This window comes from Plecotus auritus, assembly GCF_963455305.1.
Source record: "Plecotus auritus genome assembly, chromosome: 8".
Classification (NCBI taxonomy): Eukaryota; Metazoa; Chordata; class Mammalia; order Chiroptera; family Vespertilionidae; genus Plecotus; species Plecotus auritus.
Window position 1 is genome coordinate 94665043 of NC_137782.1, and position 19478 is coordinate 94684520.

Consider the following 19478-nt stretch of genomic DNA (forward strand, 5'->3'; position numbering starts at 1 on the left):
ACACACATGGACAGACACAAGCCCATACAGATATGCACATGTGCACATGCACCCATATTCACATGCACACATGATCATACAAAATACACACGCACATGCACATGCCGACACGTTTGCGTGCCCACACACAATGCACATACACGTGTGTGTGCATACACATGCACATACACACATGCATACACACATGAAACCTGCCCCACTACATACACACACAGTGTGATCACCAAAACTCTCTCTAATCATTGCCAAATGTTCCCTGGAGGTCAAAATAATCTGTAATTGATAACTACTGCCCTAACATTATCAATATTGAATTCTGGGAAAGGGAGCAATGATACATGTCATACCACCAACCCCTTAAAAAGGAAAAGTCATCTTCAGAGGAAAGGTTGTTAAGGTCAGTACAGTAACTGGCATGAAGCATTTATTCTAGTGCTGGTGATCCTGCATTCCTGGGTAGAAGTAATTTCCAGAAATCTCAGAAAAGAAGGTGACCAGGATGATCCAAACTAGGATAAAAAAGGAAATTATTCTAGGGAAGCAAATAATGAATTGGTCTAAGACTCTGATTAACTAAGACAACCCTGTAGCTAATCAGTGGGTCAGGATACAACAGGGCTGAAGTAGATTTTAACCATTAGGTGATCACATCCACCTTTTAGGGCTTCAGAGGGTGGGGTTTGTAGCAGGCTGGAGTCCTTGCTCTGTGCGCTGAATTCGTTGACTCTGCATCATGGAGGAGGGTGCCAAGGTTGTAAGGACTGGGAACAGGTCAGCCTGCAGTGGGGCCCACCCTGCATGAGGCTCACAGGCACCAACAGAGCCTTGTAGTGGCAATGTGTACATACCAGCAACAAGGTTGTAGGCCCCATCAGCTGAGTCACCTTGGTCCCAGTACCATAGGGAGCCAGCCCACTGCATGGAGGTGACCCATAACCCTGAGCAGTGGCTTTCTCAAGGCAGGAAGTTACCTTGCAGGTGTGGGTTGGGAGGGTAAGTGGAAAGGTTGCCTTTTGGTGACTGTACTGAGAAAGGCAACATTAGATCTTTCAGGAATAAAACATAGTTGTGCCAAGGACATTTCCTGATCAGGAGTCTTGCACTTGGTCTTTAATAGGATGGGGGACACCTCCCCATTCGTAGGGCACATACTATAGCTAATACCTTGGAATAATCATAACTGGACTAAGTCATGATTTCACTTTTAAACAGTTGTCTAACCCCTCAACGTGCACCTACCCAGCCTCTCTCCCAAGTAATCATTACGGAAGAAGACTAGATTGCTTCTTTATTATATTTTGAGCCTAAAACATTACATTTTTGTCCCTATCTGGTTTTTCCATAAAACCTTCAGATGTTACAAATTCATCAGAGATTTAATTTATTTTTAAAGTTTTTTTTCTTGGAGAATTTAGAATTTGTGGCCTTTAAGTTAATTGCAAAGTCTAGCGGGGGGCGGGGGGGGGGGGGGCGGCGAGAGGCCTACTACACTTCAGACATCTATTATGAATTTAAACACTTTAGCTTTTACTATTAGGGTTTTTTTTTTTTATGGCAAGGTAGTTTGATGTTATGTATTAGATGTGTTAAATTAGAAATATGTTTTAAAATGTTCCAAGTTCAGCTAAGCAAGGTTTCCTCTAACTAATAACTCCTTATTGCAGAATCCTCGAAATTACCCAAGGGGTGTTTACTGAATGTTGATTTCGACATTTTGTCTGGGACCAAGTGCATCCTTCCAAGGAAATGTTTAGAAGGCTCCGGGCCAATCCCAAAACAAATGGCAAACATTAGGGGAAGATTTTGAAAGTTGGATTGTCAGAAAACTAATAGCTGTTTACCATTAAACATTTATGTGACTTCGTTTCTTCCCTTTTAGCAGCTACAAGGGAAGTATAGCAGGTCACTTTTGTTTTGCACACCAACGGCCAGGACAGGTTTTAAGATGGACACTCGAAAGAGGGCTCCCTTTGGAAATTTTCCTGATGGGATCCAGTCATTCTGGACTGGTCTTAGGAAATCACTTATATCAGGGCTGTTTGGCATGGGGTGAGCTTATGGTGATTATTCCTTGCTATCTTCCTATGTTGTCCTAGTGGGGGATGGAGTGGGGAGCCCCAACTTTTCCTGAGGGTCTAGGATGGTGGAAAGAGAGCACTGGCTTACATGTTAGGAGTTCTCATTCCTGGGACCTGGTTGAATCTAGCCCTCTAACCAAGAATTCCATGAATTTGCCAAGTGACATCCAGAAAAGCCAGTTATTCTTAAACATGTTGACAGTGCTCCATTTTGGGATAATTCTGCCATGGTTAGTGCAGGGACTTAAATGTGTGGGGTTTGTGGTCAGCTTTTTGCATAAAGAGGTAATGGCCCAGGTGAGCAGGTGAACAGGCTTGAGAAAGGGGGTTCTGGACCGAGGCCCCTACTCACTCCACAGGCACACAGGCAGGCATCTTATCCTGACTCTTAGGTACACAGGTCCCTCTCTCCCTCCCTCTCTCTCTTGGCCCTAAAACCTTGATTCCCCAGAGGTAGGGTCTGACTTCAGGTACTAAGATGGGCTCAAAATTTGGAGCCTATCTGTCATTCTGCCAGGACACAGGGTCTGGAAAAAGACCATCAGTCCGTCTGCCTTTGGTGGAGAAGAGGGGCTGTGCTCCCGCCCGCCGGAGGGCCACTGGGCACAGAAGTGGGGGAGCAGAAACCAGCCCCCTAAGGAATTCCCTCATTTCTTTCTTGCTTTTCCATTTTTTTTTCTCTCTTGAGATTAAAAAAATAATAAGATGCTTATCTGGGGTGGGGGGTGAGCAGGAAATACTTTTTTTTAGGGAAAGAGATGAGAACACCAACTATTTAGGGCTGGGAAGTAAAAACAATAAAATGAGCCAGGCTGCTCAGAGTTGGCTGGCAGATGGCGCTCGGTGTTCACTGTTGAGAGCCTGGCTGTAAACTCAGTCTGCTGGCGCCTCAGGCTTGCTCTGCGTCCCCCTCCCCTAATCCTCTCCCCAGGACACAGCCAACTGCCCAGGCCCTGGGTGAGTTTGAAAGAGTTTTCAGTTGAGCAATTGATCTCTGGGGACAAATTCCGTCACTTTGACTAGTGGCTCTGTAAACCTGAGCCAGTGCAGGACAACACTCAGTCAGTGACCTCCAAATGCCAGCCCACACTCCGCAGTTCAGAGACCTCAGGCAAATGGCTCTGTCTTCTGGGTCCCAGCTTTCCTCATATGAAAAATATATCCTTCTCACTTTAAAACTTTCATTTGCTTATGGAAAGTTGAACTAGCACAGGTATGCTACCCCCACTCTTGTTGAAAGCATCCTTTCAAAAGTGACACTGTGCAGGGACTCTTAGGCCAATTTTTTGTCCTTTATATAAATAATTAATAATTCCACCCCAATGGAGGGCTAGGAAAGAAACCGAAAGGTGGGCAGGAAAACCCAGGGAGCCTTCCTGGAGGAGATAGCATTTGATGCAAACTGGGAAGATGCAGGGAGGGGAGGGAGTAGGATTGTGTGTGGTTATTAGTGCTTTTTTACAGAGAAGGTACTGGCTGAGGATGAATCCTTTACTGTTTGCTCATTTCCAAGAACATCATTGGGGTTTTCAGGGTCTCTGAGATTCAGGGCTAGTTCTCATTTTTCCCTTCTCAGTATCTCTCTACTCCTCAGTGCTGAAACCAGCAGTGCAGGGGGGCAGTCTTTTCAGAAGGGTCTTTCCTGGCTAAGAATGGGACCCCCACCCTTCCTCTCCGGCCCAGCCTGCATTTTGAGTAGGTCACTTCTGCCTTCTTTAGACCAACTTTTCAGTGCAGGGGAAGTTGGAGCTGATGGCTGGGCAGAGGTCCTTGGTTCCAGAAAGAACAGGCATCCTTGCCATTTCTTTCCATCCCACTTCCCTCCCCTCTCTGCTGCAACTGTAAGATCATGACATTGTCTATTTGAGAAGCTTTCAGCGTCCTGTAATGGCAACTTATTCCTGTCCCGTGAAACTTACCCTCCATCCATTCTTAGATACCTTTTCTCCCATCTTATATAGTTGAAAAGTCAAAGAAACCTAATAAAACATTAACTTCAGGTAAAAGCTTCCCCCAACCCTGCTACTAAAATTCTTTAAGTTGACAAACTTCATTCCAACATTCTTTCCTTAAGTCCATAATGTTCTTGGGCCTCTTTAAAGCCTCCCTTGCTCTCCTTCTTCTCCACCCCACTCAGTTTGTAGTCCTGAATCTTGACCAAGGCCACTGACCACAACACCCGCTGCAGCTGTCCCTTTGGCTCTTGGGGGTTGCTGGGGAAGCTGGGCAGGTGGGCCACCCCTGTTTCTAACACGTTTTCTGGGCCAGGAGACCTCCTCTCCCACCAGAGGTCAGCAGAGAGCTGAGCAGCTCACAGGAAGTAGGATCACTTAGAATTCTCTAGATGAAATTAAGAAGCCCAAAATGAAAAAAGGCCCATGTTTGTTTGTTGTGTGTGTTTTTTTTTGTTTTTTTTGTTTGTTTGTTTGTTTTTTGGGGGGAAGCCTGTATCTTATTATCTCAGGTTGAGGTTTTATCCTGCCCTGGGCCTTTGGCGGGTTAGCCTTAACACCAATCCTATTCTGTGCTTTGGGGGGGAACAGAGGGCTTTGATCTGTTTATTAGGTGGGTTTGTTTGCCAGTACCCACCCCCCATTACACACGCATCTTTTCTTCATAGGGAATCAAGCCCTCTTAAAACTCAGGGTCTCCCAGTGGGGGCCAAGCTGCCCACTTTTTGCTTGCCTGGGACTGAGAATCTGTGTCCCATTGTTCCCCTGGCCCCATTCCCTTCTTTTTTCAGAAGTTGTATTTGTTTAAATTACATTATAATATTACAGGAAATTCCCTACCCTCATCCTGCCATGATTTGATTTCTCCTTATCTCTTCTTCTTGACCCAGATGGATGGATATTTCTAAAGAAGGTATTAACTATGGCATGCAAACATTTTGGTATTTAGGTCTTCACCGCCCCCCGCCCCCCATTCCCCCCCCCCCCCCCCCCCCACACACACACTGATTTCCTTCAAGGTCTGCCCATGTTCTCCATTTCATGGTTCTTTCACCTGCTCAGTCCTTGCACTGGGGTGGGAAAATGGGGCAGGAATCTCAATTCCTTTCTTTTCTTTTTCCTTCTCTGAACTTTGGAAATCCCAGCATTCTTGTGAACTATTAAGAGGTTACAAACCAATTCCCCTTAGCCAGGTCTTTATTGTCAAAAGAGAGAGAAGAAGGTGCATTTGTCTCGTAAGAGATAAATAAACACAGAGACTAAATTCTTTGTAAGGAAGGAAAGAAAAGAAGAGAGAGAAAGGGAGAAAGAGTATCTTTGCTAAATTTAGCTCTCAACACCAGCCGGGTTCCTGCCCTCTAGGAACTTCTAGTCTGGAAGGCAGGATCAAGTTGCAAGTCATGGAGGCTGCACCAGGCAGAGGCTGAAGGCCTGCCAGCATCAGGCCTAGCGGCCAGCACAGCTGAGGGACCAGGCTGAGTGTGGCCTGGAGGAGGAGTGCAAGCCCGGGGTGCCATCTCCCCATCCCACTGCCCCCTGGGGTCCCATGTTGGTTCCAGGAGCCCACTGAGTAGGAGAGGGACTGGGAGGCCGGTGTGTTTGCTAGGGAAGAGGCCCCTGGTTCCCTTCCCCATTGTTTGCTGAGCCCTGACCCTTGCCCTATCTCCTACAGCTTCTGTGAATGTCCCTCTCCTGATCCTAAAATGATCATTCCATTTTGTTTTTTGTTTAAATTAGTAATAAGCCCCCTTCTTGCACAACCTGATTTCCCAAGTGTTTTCACATGCCTTACCCCACTTAATAGTTTGAAGAACTTTGGCACACAGTGGACTTTTTTGTCGTTAAAAAAAAAAAAAAATCCAGTCTTTCATGGATTTTTTTTTTATTTGATAATGACTCGAAAGGAAACACAGCAAATCCTAAAGCTGCAGGCAGACACTGTACACCACATGCACGCTCTGATGGGTAGGAAATCCTTAGAGGCGGACAGGTTGATGGCCTCCAGAATTTGGCTCCAGCCAGACCCAGGAGATAGGCATTGTTTTTTCCTTCCTCCCTTCCTTCCTTCCCCCACTTTGGAAAAATAAGTTTTATTCTCCTGGGCATGTTCATTAGAAGGGGCGGTAATTCTGTGCAGTGAGGAAGGGAGGGGCAGTGAGGAGGGAGATTCTGGGACCATGTGGACTGCTCTGTGCAGGGGTTCTGAGATTGGACATGTCATCCACATGCCTCTCTCGGGCTGGAGAAGAGTGAACAGCAAAATCAGTCTTGGCCTCATTTGTTGTGGTGGGACCCCCTTCTCCCAAGTGTTGCCTTTTTAAAAAACAAACCAACAACCCAAACACAACATGGCCCACGGAGATGGAGGCGGTTTGCTAGGTTGCCATGCTTCCATTTGTTCTCCAGGTTCAGCTTCTCTCCTCCAGGAAAAGTTCACCTTCCCAAGGCCCAGAGTTAGAAATGTGTTGCTAATTGATTTGAGCTCAATTTGTATTGCTTTCAGACGGAGCAGAATGGCCGGCGAGAGGCCGGTGGGGTGCAGGGGGAGCTACTGTTCTGACCGTCGAGGAAAGGGACTCACAGTATGTTTATAAAACGGGCCTCTGTGACACTGGAGCATCGCCGGGGGGAAAGGGGTCGGGTGGTGCTTCAGGAAAAAAGGTTGTTGGGAAGTGCTTAATGGGAACTTAGCATAAAATGGCGCGCCTAATTGAGGAAAACCATGCTTCCGAATGAAAACAGTTGTCATGAATTCATTTTTCAGATGTTTGACCACCGGCAGCTGTGAGGTTTACCTCATCTTAGATGGTGTCCAACTTGGCAGAGCGCATGGGATCCCAGTCCTTGGTGACATGCACCCATTTCTCCTTACTGATAAGTCCCTGCGGCCCCGGCCGAGTGAGGCGCGGAATAGCCGTTTGCTTTTGCCTTTCTAGTAGCATCTTAGCTCGCAGCGCTCCTGTCCGCAGCTGGGAGGACGAGATCCGCCGGGCGGTGAGTCTGCCTCCACCGGGCATTTCCATCCGTTCGTTCGTCCACTCATTTCTTCAATGTGCGTACCGGGAGCCCAAGCCCCTCCGGGAGGCCAGGGCCCGGCCTGGTGACCCGGCGGCGCAGGGACCTGTGCCCGCCCCCTCTGCTCCATCTGGAGCCAGATATGCCTTCCAGGGTCTCCGAGGGCGGCGGCTCTCGGGGCCGACCACGCCTTCAGTGTCTAGATTTGTGTCCAGAGGGTAGGACCAGGACGTCTGTAGTTCAAGCCCGAGGTGGTGCTTTCATCTTCGCGCCCGTCCTCCATCTTAGCCCCTGAGCTGCCCTCCATCTTCGCGCCTAGGCCGCCCTACAGTTCAGCCCTAGTCCTCCATTTTAGATCCTGGAGCTTTGGGCCTCTCCCTCCGGTCCTCCATCTCCTGCCCTTCATTTCCATTTGCAAACAGCTCAGCCCAAAGCAGGGGCTGCTTCTCAACCCTACCTCCCGGCTGCAGGCGGGCCCATGTATGTGCTCGACTCCAGCCACCACCTCAGCCTTTATGCCTGTGTCACTGTCCCAGAGCCTTGGGAATGTGTTTCCACAGACCGAGAACTTTAGGGGAAAAGGCCAAAAGGGACGACCTAGAGTTATTAGGAGCCCCTCTGAGCAGCCGGAGGCGGAGCGGCCGGAGGCGCCCTCCCGAGGAGCCACGGGACCTCAGGGACCAGGTCTGGGGCTGCCACTATAAGTGACAGGTTTTGTTCCTCTGGGTTTTACTTTTTACAAATTTTAGAAATTATGCACAGATCTTCCTCTCAAAATCCCTTCTACAGCATTCATTAGAAACTGAATTTTTTGTTGTAGAGTTCTATTCTTTAGTCCCCCCCCCTTTTTTTACGAAGTTCCCCTCTCTGCCTCTGTACCCCCAGTGCATCTAAAAGATAGTTGTTATGCCAGGTTGAGGAACAGACATTTATTTAATACATTTTAAAGTGTGCAGGGTAAACAAAATACAAAGGTATTTTCTATCTAAAATTAAAACATGAAACACTGCGGGTCAACCATTTGTTTGGGATTTTTTCACATCTTACACTCAGCTAACTCATCCCAACTCGCTGAAATGATGTGCCTGGGATCGCTGTGGTGCATTAACAGAAAGCCAGGGAAGAACTCACTTTTAAAGCCCAGAATGACTTCCAGTTGCCCTGCTCGGGTGCCCCCTGAGGCCAGGGTTAGTAACCCCACGGCAGGAATTTAGGGTCAGGTTGTTCTTGACTTTGGGATGCTTTTAATGGTTGTGCGTCAGATGGGCAGAGTGTTCACTGAACTTGCAGATTAGGTGCTTTGGGTCCCAACTACGTTTTACATCCACGTCCTTGCACAGCTAGGGAGGTTTTGGAAGCAGCTCCAGGGAGTACAATTATTAAAAAGCCCCAGAACTCAGATTTTTAAAAGGCGACATCTAATATTTTCAACAGTGAAGACTTAAAATAATAAAAAATAAAAAGTCTTGGAACTCAGAAGGTGGAGATGATCTCAGAATAAGGAAGCAGAACCCTAGCAGTGCTTGACGGGAGTTGGTGGGCACCTTCACCATCATCTTCCTGGAAGCCATCTCCAAAGTGGGGGATTTGGCACCCCCTGGGCTCTTCTCTACCTTTCACCATCTTGCCAGGGCCTTTGCGGGGTGGGGATGGGATGGACCCAGGAAAGCTTCCTGGGACCCATTTCGGCTCCACCCACAGCCCAGCCGCTGGCCCCTCGCAGTCAGGACACCTGTGGGCCTCAGCGTTTGCTCAGGCTGGCCTTTGACCTCTCAGGCTTGCCCTGCGACCAGCACGCTGCTGTCACAGCAGGACTCCCCAGCTTTACTTCAGGGCCCCACTGGCCTCCCTTCCCTGTTGCCAAGGCCCCTCAAACATCACCTGACTTCTCCCCCTGGTTGGACCCAGGGACTCAGTGTGACCTTTGCCCTGTGGCCCCATCCCTCAGGTTCTCCAGTCTTGCTTTTGTGAAGGGCTCCTTTCCTAGAGTTTTTGGTTCTTGGTGTTAGGTCACTGCAACCCTGGATAAAAATAGGTGTAATTAGTGTGCTACGGATTAGACTCTGCGCTCTAGCTTCGTGCCACTTCCTCTAATAAGACCAATTTTGGTGGTGGCACATTTCCTAGAATCCCGGACTTGCTTCGATTGCTAAAATCCTCCAAAAGCCGCTTATAGGATAGACCTGTTTGCTTCAAAACCTGGAAGGGTTTGGTCCTGATCAGCTATCTTGGCTCCCACTTTCTTTCTCCCCTGCCTTCCCCTGTCTTGATTTTCTTGTTCTCTTCAGACCGAAGAGCCTCTATTCTCCCCCTAGGCTGCCGTTTTTGTTGACAGCTGAGCACACATGGTCTTCTGTGTGGCAAAGGCCCGTTCCTGGCTGGCTCCAGAGTGCCCACCAGTTAATTGGGTGGGAAAACTTGAGTTAGGCTTTGCCATTTCAGCCAAGCTGGGCACACATCGGACACACCTGTCACTTGAGCAGGCGTCCATAGTCAGCCCTGAGGGTCACAGCTGTAGCATGATTTCATCGCGAGCAATTCAGGATTTCACGTTTCTTAGGAAAAGAAGGCATTTCGCGCTGCTGCTGTTCACCTGTTAACCTTAGAGGATTTCATAGAATAGAAGGCAGGAGGAGTGTCCTCCATAACCCGCTGGGCCCTTCCCCACCCTGTCTTCCTAGTGGAGAGCAGCCTCAGTGAGACTCCTTTTCATTCCGTGTGTGTGTGTTTTTACGTGCTTATTCCAGTGCTACTTGCTGCTGGTCCTTAGCCTCTAGTTCTTCCCTCGCTCACACTGTGAGCTGGCCTGCCATCATTGGCAAGGCTTTTTTGTTGTTTGGGGGTGTTTTGTTGTTGTTTTGGGGCAGATCTTAATTTAAAATTAAGTTTGGGGTGGGAGAGGAGAAAAGTTCTGGCCCTTAGTCAGATCTTTTCATTTTATGTAAATGACCCCCAGAAGCAACACACCTTTTTAATTTGTCCTCCCGAGAGCTGAGCCCTTCGGTCACCTGGGTCTTAATAAGTGAATTGGCCATCTGCAATGGATTTGAAGGCTGAGTTGTCTGCTTCACAAAGAAATGGGCTATATTTCGTGTTTAAAGCAAGCCTGCTTTGTGTTCTTTGTAAAGTCAGTGACATTCTTTCCATTTTTTTCGGTGTAATTAGCACAAAAGGAGCCGTAATATGAGATGGTAGCAGAGACTAAAGCCACCGACCTAAAGTCAGGAATGTTCAAGAAAGTGGGCAGTGGCCCTTTCCCAGCCCTGGGCGGGTGCAGAGCCGGGAGAGGCTCAGGGCAGGGCTGAAGCCTGTAGCTCATAAAAACATCTCCTTTTCATCTGATCCCCAGGCTGGCTGCAAATGTTTGATACTTTGGCTGAATAACTTTCTCCTCCTAACTTCCAGAGGTCGGCAAAAACCTTAGAAAGCCATCTGGGCCCTGCTGGTGTTAAGTGGGCTAACAGGCCAGGGAGCATGCTGTGAGCGCTCCCCAGCAAACACTGCATTTTGACCAAACATAGGCCAAATGGAAGTCCACCTGGGATGGGGCTTGAGTGCAGGCACCTGCAAAGGAGGAAGCCATCCTCACCCTCACCGGGAGCCTTGCCTTTATGCCCTGGGCTGTCCCCCAAAATAAAACTCGGAAGTAGCGGGGCCAAACTTCAGGGACACGTTTTCTATTTCAATTTAAATGTGTGTGGGCAAAACACACACAGATAAAAAGGTACCTACGTTTCTAGATGAATTAAATGTGTGACTAATTGTCACATTAATTGCCTACTTCTGGGTTTACCAACAGCAGATGGAGAGGGGGTTTCAGCTGCGAAGGCAAATGGCACCACGGCCCCGTCATGGTCTCTCTTATTCCAAACTGAGGCAGTAGCTAATTGCCAGGCTGTTTGAGAATGATCAACCGCTTTGGTTGGTAGGTAAATAAAGTAAAATCCCAAGAAGTAAAATTTGTATGTAGCAGTTGTTTCGTTTGTATACATATATATACACAGAGCAGCTCTAAGGAAAGGAAACTTACTACCTGATTAAGCAACAGTGTTTAACTCTCTGAACTCTTAACTCTGTGGGGCTACATTTGAAGAATTGAATACAATGAAAAAGGAAACTGTGAAATAAGTGCAGTTCAAGGGCTTCTTTTATCTAAAGAGATCTTGTAGGACTTCAGCCATCGATTGCGCCAACTTGCTTTCTGTTTTTTTCTTGTTATTATTTGTTTAGTAAGATGTTGGATCAAAATGTGATATAAATAAGGTACCTTGTAAATAAAACCAGAAGTTAGCTGGCCCGACTATTTTTAACTGACCCTCTCTCTACATTCCCCAGGCTCAAGGCCAAGCTGCACGTTCTAAGCAGCAGGTGTCCCTTTACCTTCATCCTCATGAAGAAACTCCCCCGCAAGGGAAGTTAAAGACACAGTTAGCTTAGCAAAGTCAATAGCCCTGCTGTAGAGGGACACTTCCTCATCTTTTTCTTTTACCCAATTAAAATCTCTAGTAAGTGGGTCCATTGGTCTATGGTTGATGTCATTATGCCCTTAGTCCCAACTATCCATCTAGAATCTTCAACCAAGGCTGACATCTGTGAGCTTTATATTACTTAGGTTTAAGTTTTAAAAGGAATAGAGTAACGCACTTAGTGCTTTTTTTATTGTTTCCCATTTTGAGGAAGAGGTGGCTTTGTTAAAAGTTATTCTCACTCACTCTGGGGCTGGCTTCTGGGGGTGGTTGTGAGAAAGGCACTAATGGCCTTGGGAACAGGGCATCTGTGGGTTCCAGGAAGCTCCTCTTATAGATGGGGCTCACCTTTCAGGGTCAGGAAAGGTGCACAAACCCAAGTGGACTTTATGTTGTGAGCCATGGTTTTAAGTAGATGCTTCAGCAGTATCTCAAAGCCAGTGGCTCAAGAAACAGTCCAAACACAATGGGCAATGTGCCCCCACACTCTGTTTGAATTAGATTACATAAAAGGTATTTTAAAATTAGCTGGTCAATATTAAATAAGGACACTTCATATGACCATGTAGTTAATGCCTTGATTTTAAGTCTTCTGAAATGAAGTGTTGCTAATTTAAACATTTGTGCTTAGTTTAGAATGCAAGTTTAGGGGTACTTGTGGTTGGAGTTACTAGCCTAGTGAATATGACAAGAAAAGGAGAGCCCTAGATAATCACTACCTTAAAGTTTGAAGAATGTAATGGTCCTAAGGAACAGAGCCTTCTTAACCATGGTTAACTGGGCCTAGGAAGAAGGGTTTTTAGTTTGTTTTATAATATTTGCTTTTGGCATCTATACAACACAGGTTTCAAGTCACATTCATTTGCAAACCACACTTGCAGCCATTCTAGTTAAATAAAAATGCAGAAAGTGCTTTAAAGACAGTGAAAGCACTAAATACTATTAAAACCTTACACCTAAGGTTTCTGCTTCAGTGGAAAACTGTTTATTGTTTCCTATGCTGTTAAAATACTATTATATTTTCTCTGGGCTCTTACAAAGTTCCAAACTAATGGAAGGTCAAGAATACTCTGGTCCAAAAACTGAATTACATCATTAAGTATAATAATATTTTTAAGATTCTAAGCCATGGTGAGTCTATTGCTTCTAAAAGCAGGCAAGGCAGTCTCAGGAAGGTGCAAAAGAGCCCAGGAACACATCCACTCATAAACATGAAGCTCCCAAGACCTCACACGCAAACACTGTCGTGTGAATTCACCCATTGTGGTAAAATATGCTGTGTTGGAAAAGATGACTGCTAGGCTGTCCCTCTGTGCAGCATGTGACACCATCTGTGTGACAAGGTTGTATCACTCAGTGACCTAGTGTTTTAGGTTGGGGTGTGTTATTATCCCAACTTGCGGGCTTTGGCATGAAGCAAGTCACCTGAGCCAGGGACCTGTGCCCTCCCTGGCCATTTCATACACAGGACATTCTGACCCTTTGCTCCTCTCTGGAGCCTGAAGTTTCCACCACTTCCATTTCCCCCTGAGCCAAATGAGAGGCCCCTTCCATTGCAAAAGTCTCTAGCCTGTACTGTACCAAGAATTATGCTAATGCATTGTTCTACTTTTAAAGCATAAACCAGGTACTTAAAATGGTAATGACCTGGTAAAATAAATTACTAATTCATATGAAAAGGTCACACTTGGTGGCCTTCAAATTGGAAAGGCTTTTTTTTTTTTTTTTAAATTAAAACTTTTAAAGCCTGGGTAAGTCAAATGCAAGACTGAAAACTGTGTGCAGTGCCAGCTCACCAAGCTAATTAAGTAAAATCTCATCTTTCCCTTTGTGTGGAGTGAAAACAGAAAGCTGACCAGACCACAAATGGGCTTGTGTTCCCGAGTTCTTAGTATCGTTTGCTTACCTGTAAACCCTGGGACCCATCTGCTGTCATTTATTTACAAGGTAAATGCTTTATCTGTCCCATCAGTGGTTGGTCATAATAAAATATAGGTGAAACCTACATTAAAAAAAAAAACAACTTTTTTTCAAGGATGGCCTGATAGGTTAGAAGGTGAAATGACTAAAGCCTGACCTTGCTTCATACATTTCTAGGACAATAGTCCCATCCGGATCGTGCTTTGCCTGGAATATGTGTCAGTGTGTGATGTGGCACAGATTCACTGCTTTCAAAGTTTAGGTATGATACGCCTCAAAAAGGGGAGCTGGTAACCCAGCTCCGGGGGGGTTTCCAAATAGGGAACCTGTTCATTACATTTCTTGTAGTAATGTGTAGTTACTGGCAGAAATAGGGAGGTTGTGTTGGTTACTATTTACCTTGTTCCTCGTAAATACAATGTGTTGTGCTTTGACACATTAGGAACAGTGAGGAAGATGCTTTTGAACAAATGGAGAATAAGAAATTCTGACCTCTCTTCTTCCTTCTTCCAAGTCTTCACCAATTTTTTTTAAGACAACCAATCAATGAAATGTAACCAAGAAGTTTTACTTAGTATATAAAGATATAAAATGCAGGCGCTGTTGTCAAGTTGTTTCTGAGCTAGCGGGTGAGTCTCTATCTCAGTCACATTGTCATTGATTGCGAGGTCCCACTGCTGCTTAGCTTCCCAGCACATTCAGGTTCAGTATCTTTATCTGCTGTTGTTTATGTTCAAAGCATCATCTAGTCACCTAGAACAGTCGTGCCTTTGAGCTTTTTTTCCAAAAGGTTTATGTTTGTGTGGAAGAGACGCCAAAATCCAAAGTGTGACAAAGTCCCGCTTAGTTTAGTTTGGTGTGGGGGGAGGTCAAGCACAGCTGTGCACTATAATTGGAAAAGTTGGAGGCCACCTGGGCAGAGAAGGGGCTGCAGGGTATGGGGTCTGACCTGAAGCTTTTGTGTCCTGTTCTGAATCCCACCTGTGTGACTCGGTGTCACACCTTTTACTTTGGGTTGAACAGACAGGGGTGAGGGGGGAATTTCAATAGTCCTGTTGAATAGCTAATAGTATCTTTCTATTTTCAGAGAAAACTTAAACCTATTCACAACAGTTTGCTCCAAGTATCAAACAATCACCCCAGGACCTTAGGTGTGTTGTGTGTTTTGGTTTACAGGTGGGCTTCCGTCCTTTCTTTTTTCCCAAACATCCGAAGTTTTACTGACTCTTTAGAAGTCAAAGAAGTTTAAAAGTGGGAGAGCGAGAGTTTACCATTACTTTGTCCATCTGAGTTTATTGGCAGTTAGGCCTGCTGGGCAGCAGAGGCAGTCATGCCATGTCTTAGCCTGATCACCTGCGACTCCAGCTCACCTGGGCACAAGGTGGACCACATAGACCAAACATTATTGAATGAATGAATTGTACCTAAGCAGACACCGGAGTGGCGGCAAGTGATTTAACCGAGGTCTCAGGAAGTGAGCAGCGGCCCAGTGGTTGAGAATTCGGTGTCCTTGCTCTTAACCCAGTGCTCTCTGCCACATGCTATTGTGGGGACAAGAGTGGAATGGGGACACTAGAGTTTTTAAACATTCTGCAAACAAATTCGTGTTCAGTAAACTACTTTTCCCTCTGTTCCAGAGCCACACCGCGGCCCCCAGGCCAGGCCTGGAGAACGGGACACCTGATTCCACCACCTCTCCCGCCTGGGAAGACGCCGGTGTGCCGACTCCGCAGCCTCCTTGGCCAACACTGCTTGGCTCCCGTGTAGCCGGCCGCATGCCTACAGCTTCCAGCAATGCTCGTTTTGCGTTCACGTAGCACCTCTCATCATATCTGAAACCCTTTGTAGGCGTCGAAAGTGGTTAGGCTGCCGACACCTACCTCCGCGGGCGCGCGCCGCCAGGAGGGAGGGGTGGGTAGCGGTCCCGCGTGCACTAACCGGGAAGCTGGAGGTAAGGCGCGCAGCAGGGGTAAGCGCCGCCGCCGTCGCACACTTTGCACGCCGCCCAGGGCTACACCACTCACCGAAAATTGGGAGGCAGGTCTGGGAGGCGGGGTCCGGTGCCCACCAACTTGGGCGCCCCCGTGCCCCCCACTACTGCACCCCTCACGCCCCCAGCCCACTCCTGTGACGTCCGCATATCGGCCCACACCCGTAGGGTGCGCGGCGGCTCATTTGGGTAAGTCCTCGGCGGGCTGATTTTTCGGCTTCCCCTTCGGTTTATAGGGGCCACCGCTGTGGGTCAGTCCTCTGAAGAGGCTGGGGCGTCATCGGACTGGTTAGGAGCGCTGGTCTTCGGCTGGGACACTCAGTCGCGTCGGCACCGCGGAGCGGGCTGCGTCAAGTGGCTGGCTCTGCGCGGCACTCGCTGGCTCTCTGGCTCGGGGCTGCGGCGCCTCGGCTGGAGCGAACCCCTGTCCCGGCGCGGGGCGGCTGCGGGCGGCCGGCTGGCACTGCCTTGCGTGTGAGTGCACTTAACTCACATGTAAGTCCCGGTGCCCCGTGGCTTCCCGCAAAGTGCGAGTGGCCTGGCGCGGGCAAGAGCCGCTGGGGCAGGGCAGGGGCGCCCAGGCGCTGCCTCCCTGCCCTTCGGCTCCCGGGCACCCCCCAATTCTCTCTTTTCTCTTCTTCTCTCCATTGGCGCGCCCAAGAGCCAACCTAAGGAGCGTCTGAGGGTAACAGCAAACTCGTGCCATCGCGTCTCTGCACTTTTTTTTTTTAGTTGTTTGACATTTCTTGGTGCTTTTTGGTTTTTCGCTGTTGTTGGGTGCTTTTTGGTGTGTTCTCACCCTTTTTTCATTTGCTCATCCTTTTTGGCGCTAACTCTTAGGCAACTAGCCCAGCAGCCCGAAGCCGGGCAGCCGCGCTCCGCGGCCCCGGGGCAGCGCGTCTGGCATTGCAGCGGAGACCCCCGACACGGGGCGCACGGGGTTCCGCCAGGCCGAGGCCAGGGGCAAGCAGGGCGCCCGGGCCAGGCGGGAACCAGGCAACCCGAGGTGGCCCAGCAACCATGCTGAAGATAGCCAGGAAGATCAAAGCCAGGGCACTGGACAGCGAGAAGAAGACGGCGGCGGCTGCGGCCGAGGTGGCTGCCGAAGCTGCAGCGGCGGCTGCAGCGCTGGCCGAACCGAGAGAGCCGCCCGCACTGTGGAAGAGCGGGGACCCCAAGAAGACCTGGAAGAACCCCAAGAACCTGTCGTGCGAGGTGCCCCCAGAGAAGTTCCTGACCGAGAAGGAGCGGAGAAAACTCGAGAAGAAGCTACTGGAGCAGAGGCGAAAGGCGGAGAAGAAGAAGGAGAAGGAGAGGAAGAAGTTGGAGAAGATGCAGAAGAAGAAGAAGAAGGGGTCAGCAGCCCAGGAGGGGGCCCGCTATCCGGAGGCCACCGCCGCCGCCGCCGCCGCCGCGGGCGCCGCGGAGGGCGCAAGAGGGGACGGCGAGGGCGCCGGCATCGGGGGCATGAATAGGGTCTGGGCCCAGTGGTACTGGGACGAGGACGACGCCTACTACACAGAGCCCCGCGTGGGGGGCGTTGCGTGGCATCCAGGGTCACCGAAGTCCAGCGAGCTGAGCGCCCACCTGCCCCTCATGGTTTTTCTGATGTTCTCCGTGCGCAGCCCCTCGTGGGTGCTCAACTTCCTGCTACAGAAGCGCACGGAGCGTGGCCGTGGCTGTGGCTTCGTGTTTGGGGCTACCTGCTGCTTCAGAATGTTCCTGGGCTGCGCCTTCTTCTCCTACTGGGGTGGCCGCGCCAAGCGCAAAGGCCGTGGGCGCTCCGGGGCCACGGGGTCCTTCGGCTCGGGCCTTGGCGCCCGACGCCGGGGGCGCGGGGAGAGGCTCATCTAGTCAGCCCCCCCTTACCCCCCACCCCCGCCACCACCACCAGATACCACCATCACCACCACCATCGCTGTGTAGTGTGGAGTTTTATTAAGTTTGTGTGTTTGTTTGAACACATTTTCCTTTTCGGTTGCTCTGTCCTTTGGTTCGTGCTCGTCTAGCTTTTTCCACACTCTCTGCTCTCTGGCTTTCTCTGTAACTCTCTCTCTCTCAGAAAATTTTCCGAAGTCCGGGCTCTGCTCGTGCTCCCTCCCCTTCCGCCCACCCCGGCCCCTCGGCGGCGCCTGCGGGAGGAGGGGGGCGGTGGCCTCGGGGGCCGCAAGGCTACGCGGCCTGGGGGGGGGGGGGTGGAGCGTTGGCGTCGTGCGAGGGGTCGTCACTGGCTCGGAGCCGCCCCCTCTCACCCCCGCGGCCCGCCCGTTTGGGGCCCAAGCTTGGGGGGCGAGGGGGCGGCTCCCCGACCTGTCCCTGTACCGTCCCGGGCCGGGTGCGGGCGGAGGGACCCCCCTCCCCAGGCACCCGGGGGGCGCCTCCCTCTGCCAGTTCCCGCCCTCCCCGCCGCCGCGGCTGCTGCCGCGGCTGCTCCTCATCCCTCCTCCTCCTCCTTCCACCCCCCTCGCCGCCGCCTCCTTCTCCCCCCGCTTCCCCCCGCCCGCCGGGGCCCTTTTGGGTAGGGGCGGCGGGCCCGGGCCGAGGCAATAAGAGCGGCAGCGGCGGCAGCAGCTCCAGCAGCTCCCGCAGCTCCTGCTCTGGTCCGCCTCGGCCCGGAGCGGCCATCAGCCCCTTTGGCTTCGGCTCGAGGGGCGGGGAGCGGCTCGTTCCCCTCCGTCCGACCGACACCACCCTCCCCGTGCGGCTCGCAGTCCGCCCCGCGCGCTCCTCCCCGAGGAGCCGAGCCCGCGCCCGGCCCGCCCGCCCGGCGCTGCCCCAGCCCTCTCGGCCCGCCTGAGGCCGCCCGCGCCCGACCCGCCGCAGCCGGCCGCGCCCCGTGCCCCGCCGCCGCCGCCATGGGCTGTCTCGGAAACAGTAAGACCGAGGACCAGCGCAACGAGGAGAAGGCGCAGCGCGAGGCCAACAAAAAGATCGAGAAGCAACTGCAGAAGGACAAGCAGGTCTACCGGGCCACGCACCGCCTGCTGCTGCTGGGTAAGGGCGGGGCGGGGGGCGCCGGCCCGGCCCGACTCGGGAGCCCCTCGGGGCGCCCGCAGGCCGCGCGCGCCGAGCCCGTCCCCCGCCCGGGCGCGCGCTCCCGAGCCCGTGGCCCGCCCGAGGGCTCTGTCTCTGGGGATGAGGCCGGAAGGGGGACCCCGGGGCGCAGATTCGGCGGGCGGGGCTCAAAATGGGGTCGGGGGGCTTGGCGAGGCGGGCGCGGGTCCCCCTCCCCTGGCCGGCTCTCTCGCTCTTTGCTTTTCTTTTGCCCTCCCCCCTCGCTCTTTTTTCTTTCCGCGAGGCCTACACGACGCCGGGGACTTGGGTGCTTGTTGGGAAGGGGGAGGGGGAGCCCCACCGGGCTCAGGAGACTGCGACAAAAAGAGGGTTTCGGGGACAGGAAATGGGGTGGCGGGCTGAAGGAGAGGGACCCGCCTCCGTGGGGTGTGTGATTTGTTCGGAGAGGGAAGGGGAGAAAGAAAGAGGGGCCAGAAGAGGCGGGGGGGACGCCGCAGTGGCCTAAAGGGCCTCCCCAAAGGGAGGCTTTGGCGGGGGAAGTGGCCGAGGAGGGGGGGCGGGTGACATCAGCCCCACGGAAGGGTTCCGAGTGTAAAGGTGGTGCGGGAGGGGGAGGGGGCGCGGGCGAGTCGTGGCGCCGGAGTGGGGGTGGGGAGGAGGGAGAGCGGCGGCGCTGGGCGCGACTTGGTGCGTTTCAGTCCGGACACTGCGCGGAGCAGACGTGTCCTGGGCCCGGCCAGGCCGTGGAAAGAAGGGAAGGATAATTAAAAAAAAAAAAAAAAAATGGAGTTGGTACGCTAAGTGCCCAGTGAAGCCAAATGACACGTCATTTTTACAGTATGACCTTTTTTCCTCCTTCCAGACATGCAGGCTTTTTGAAAAGCAAAGAAGAGAATTAATTGTAGCAGCTGCCCTCACCCCTACCCCCCCCCCTCCAGCAGCATCGCCTCCCCCCAATAAAATAACACACACATTTTCCTGTTAGTCCTCCACATTGAGAGTACTTTGTGGAAAGGGGAGGGGGGGGGCATTCACAAATCAG

General features: G+C 51.0%; 1 protein-coding gene across 7 annotated transcripts in view; it reads left to right on the forward strand.

Annotated features, from left to right (window-relative positions):
* The window catches only part of GNAS (GNAS complex locus), a gene marked incomplete at its 5' end in the record, with an annotated part of 58384 nt that overhangs the window by 24065 nt on the left and 14841 nt on the right, over nucleotides 1-19478 (forward strand). Inside the window, one exon of one of the 7 annotated variants that reach the window (XM_080683086.1) lies at nucleotides 15686-15916. The exons of 2 other annotated variants lie outside the window; for them this stretch is intronic. Coding sequence is in view for 3 of the 5 variants with exons in the window: in XM_080683084.1 (XP_080539210.1) it covers nucleotides 18277-18415 (139 nt within the window). Of the gene's footprint in view, nucleotides 1-15685; nucleotides 15917-17919; nucleotides 18416-19478 lie in introns of those variants that run through there. 4 more of the 7 variants (XM_080683087.1, XM_080683084.1, XM_080683083.1 and 1 more) reach the window with 4 other exon arrangements.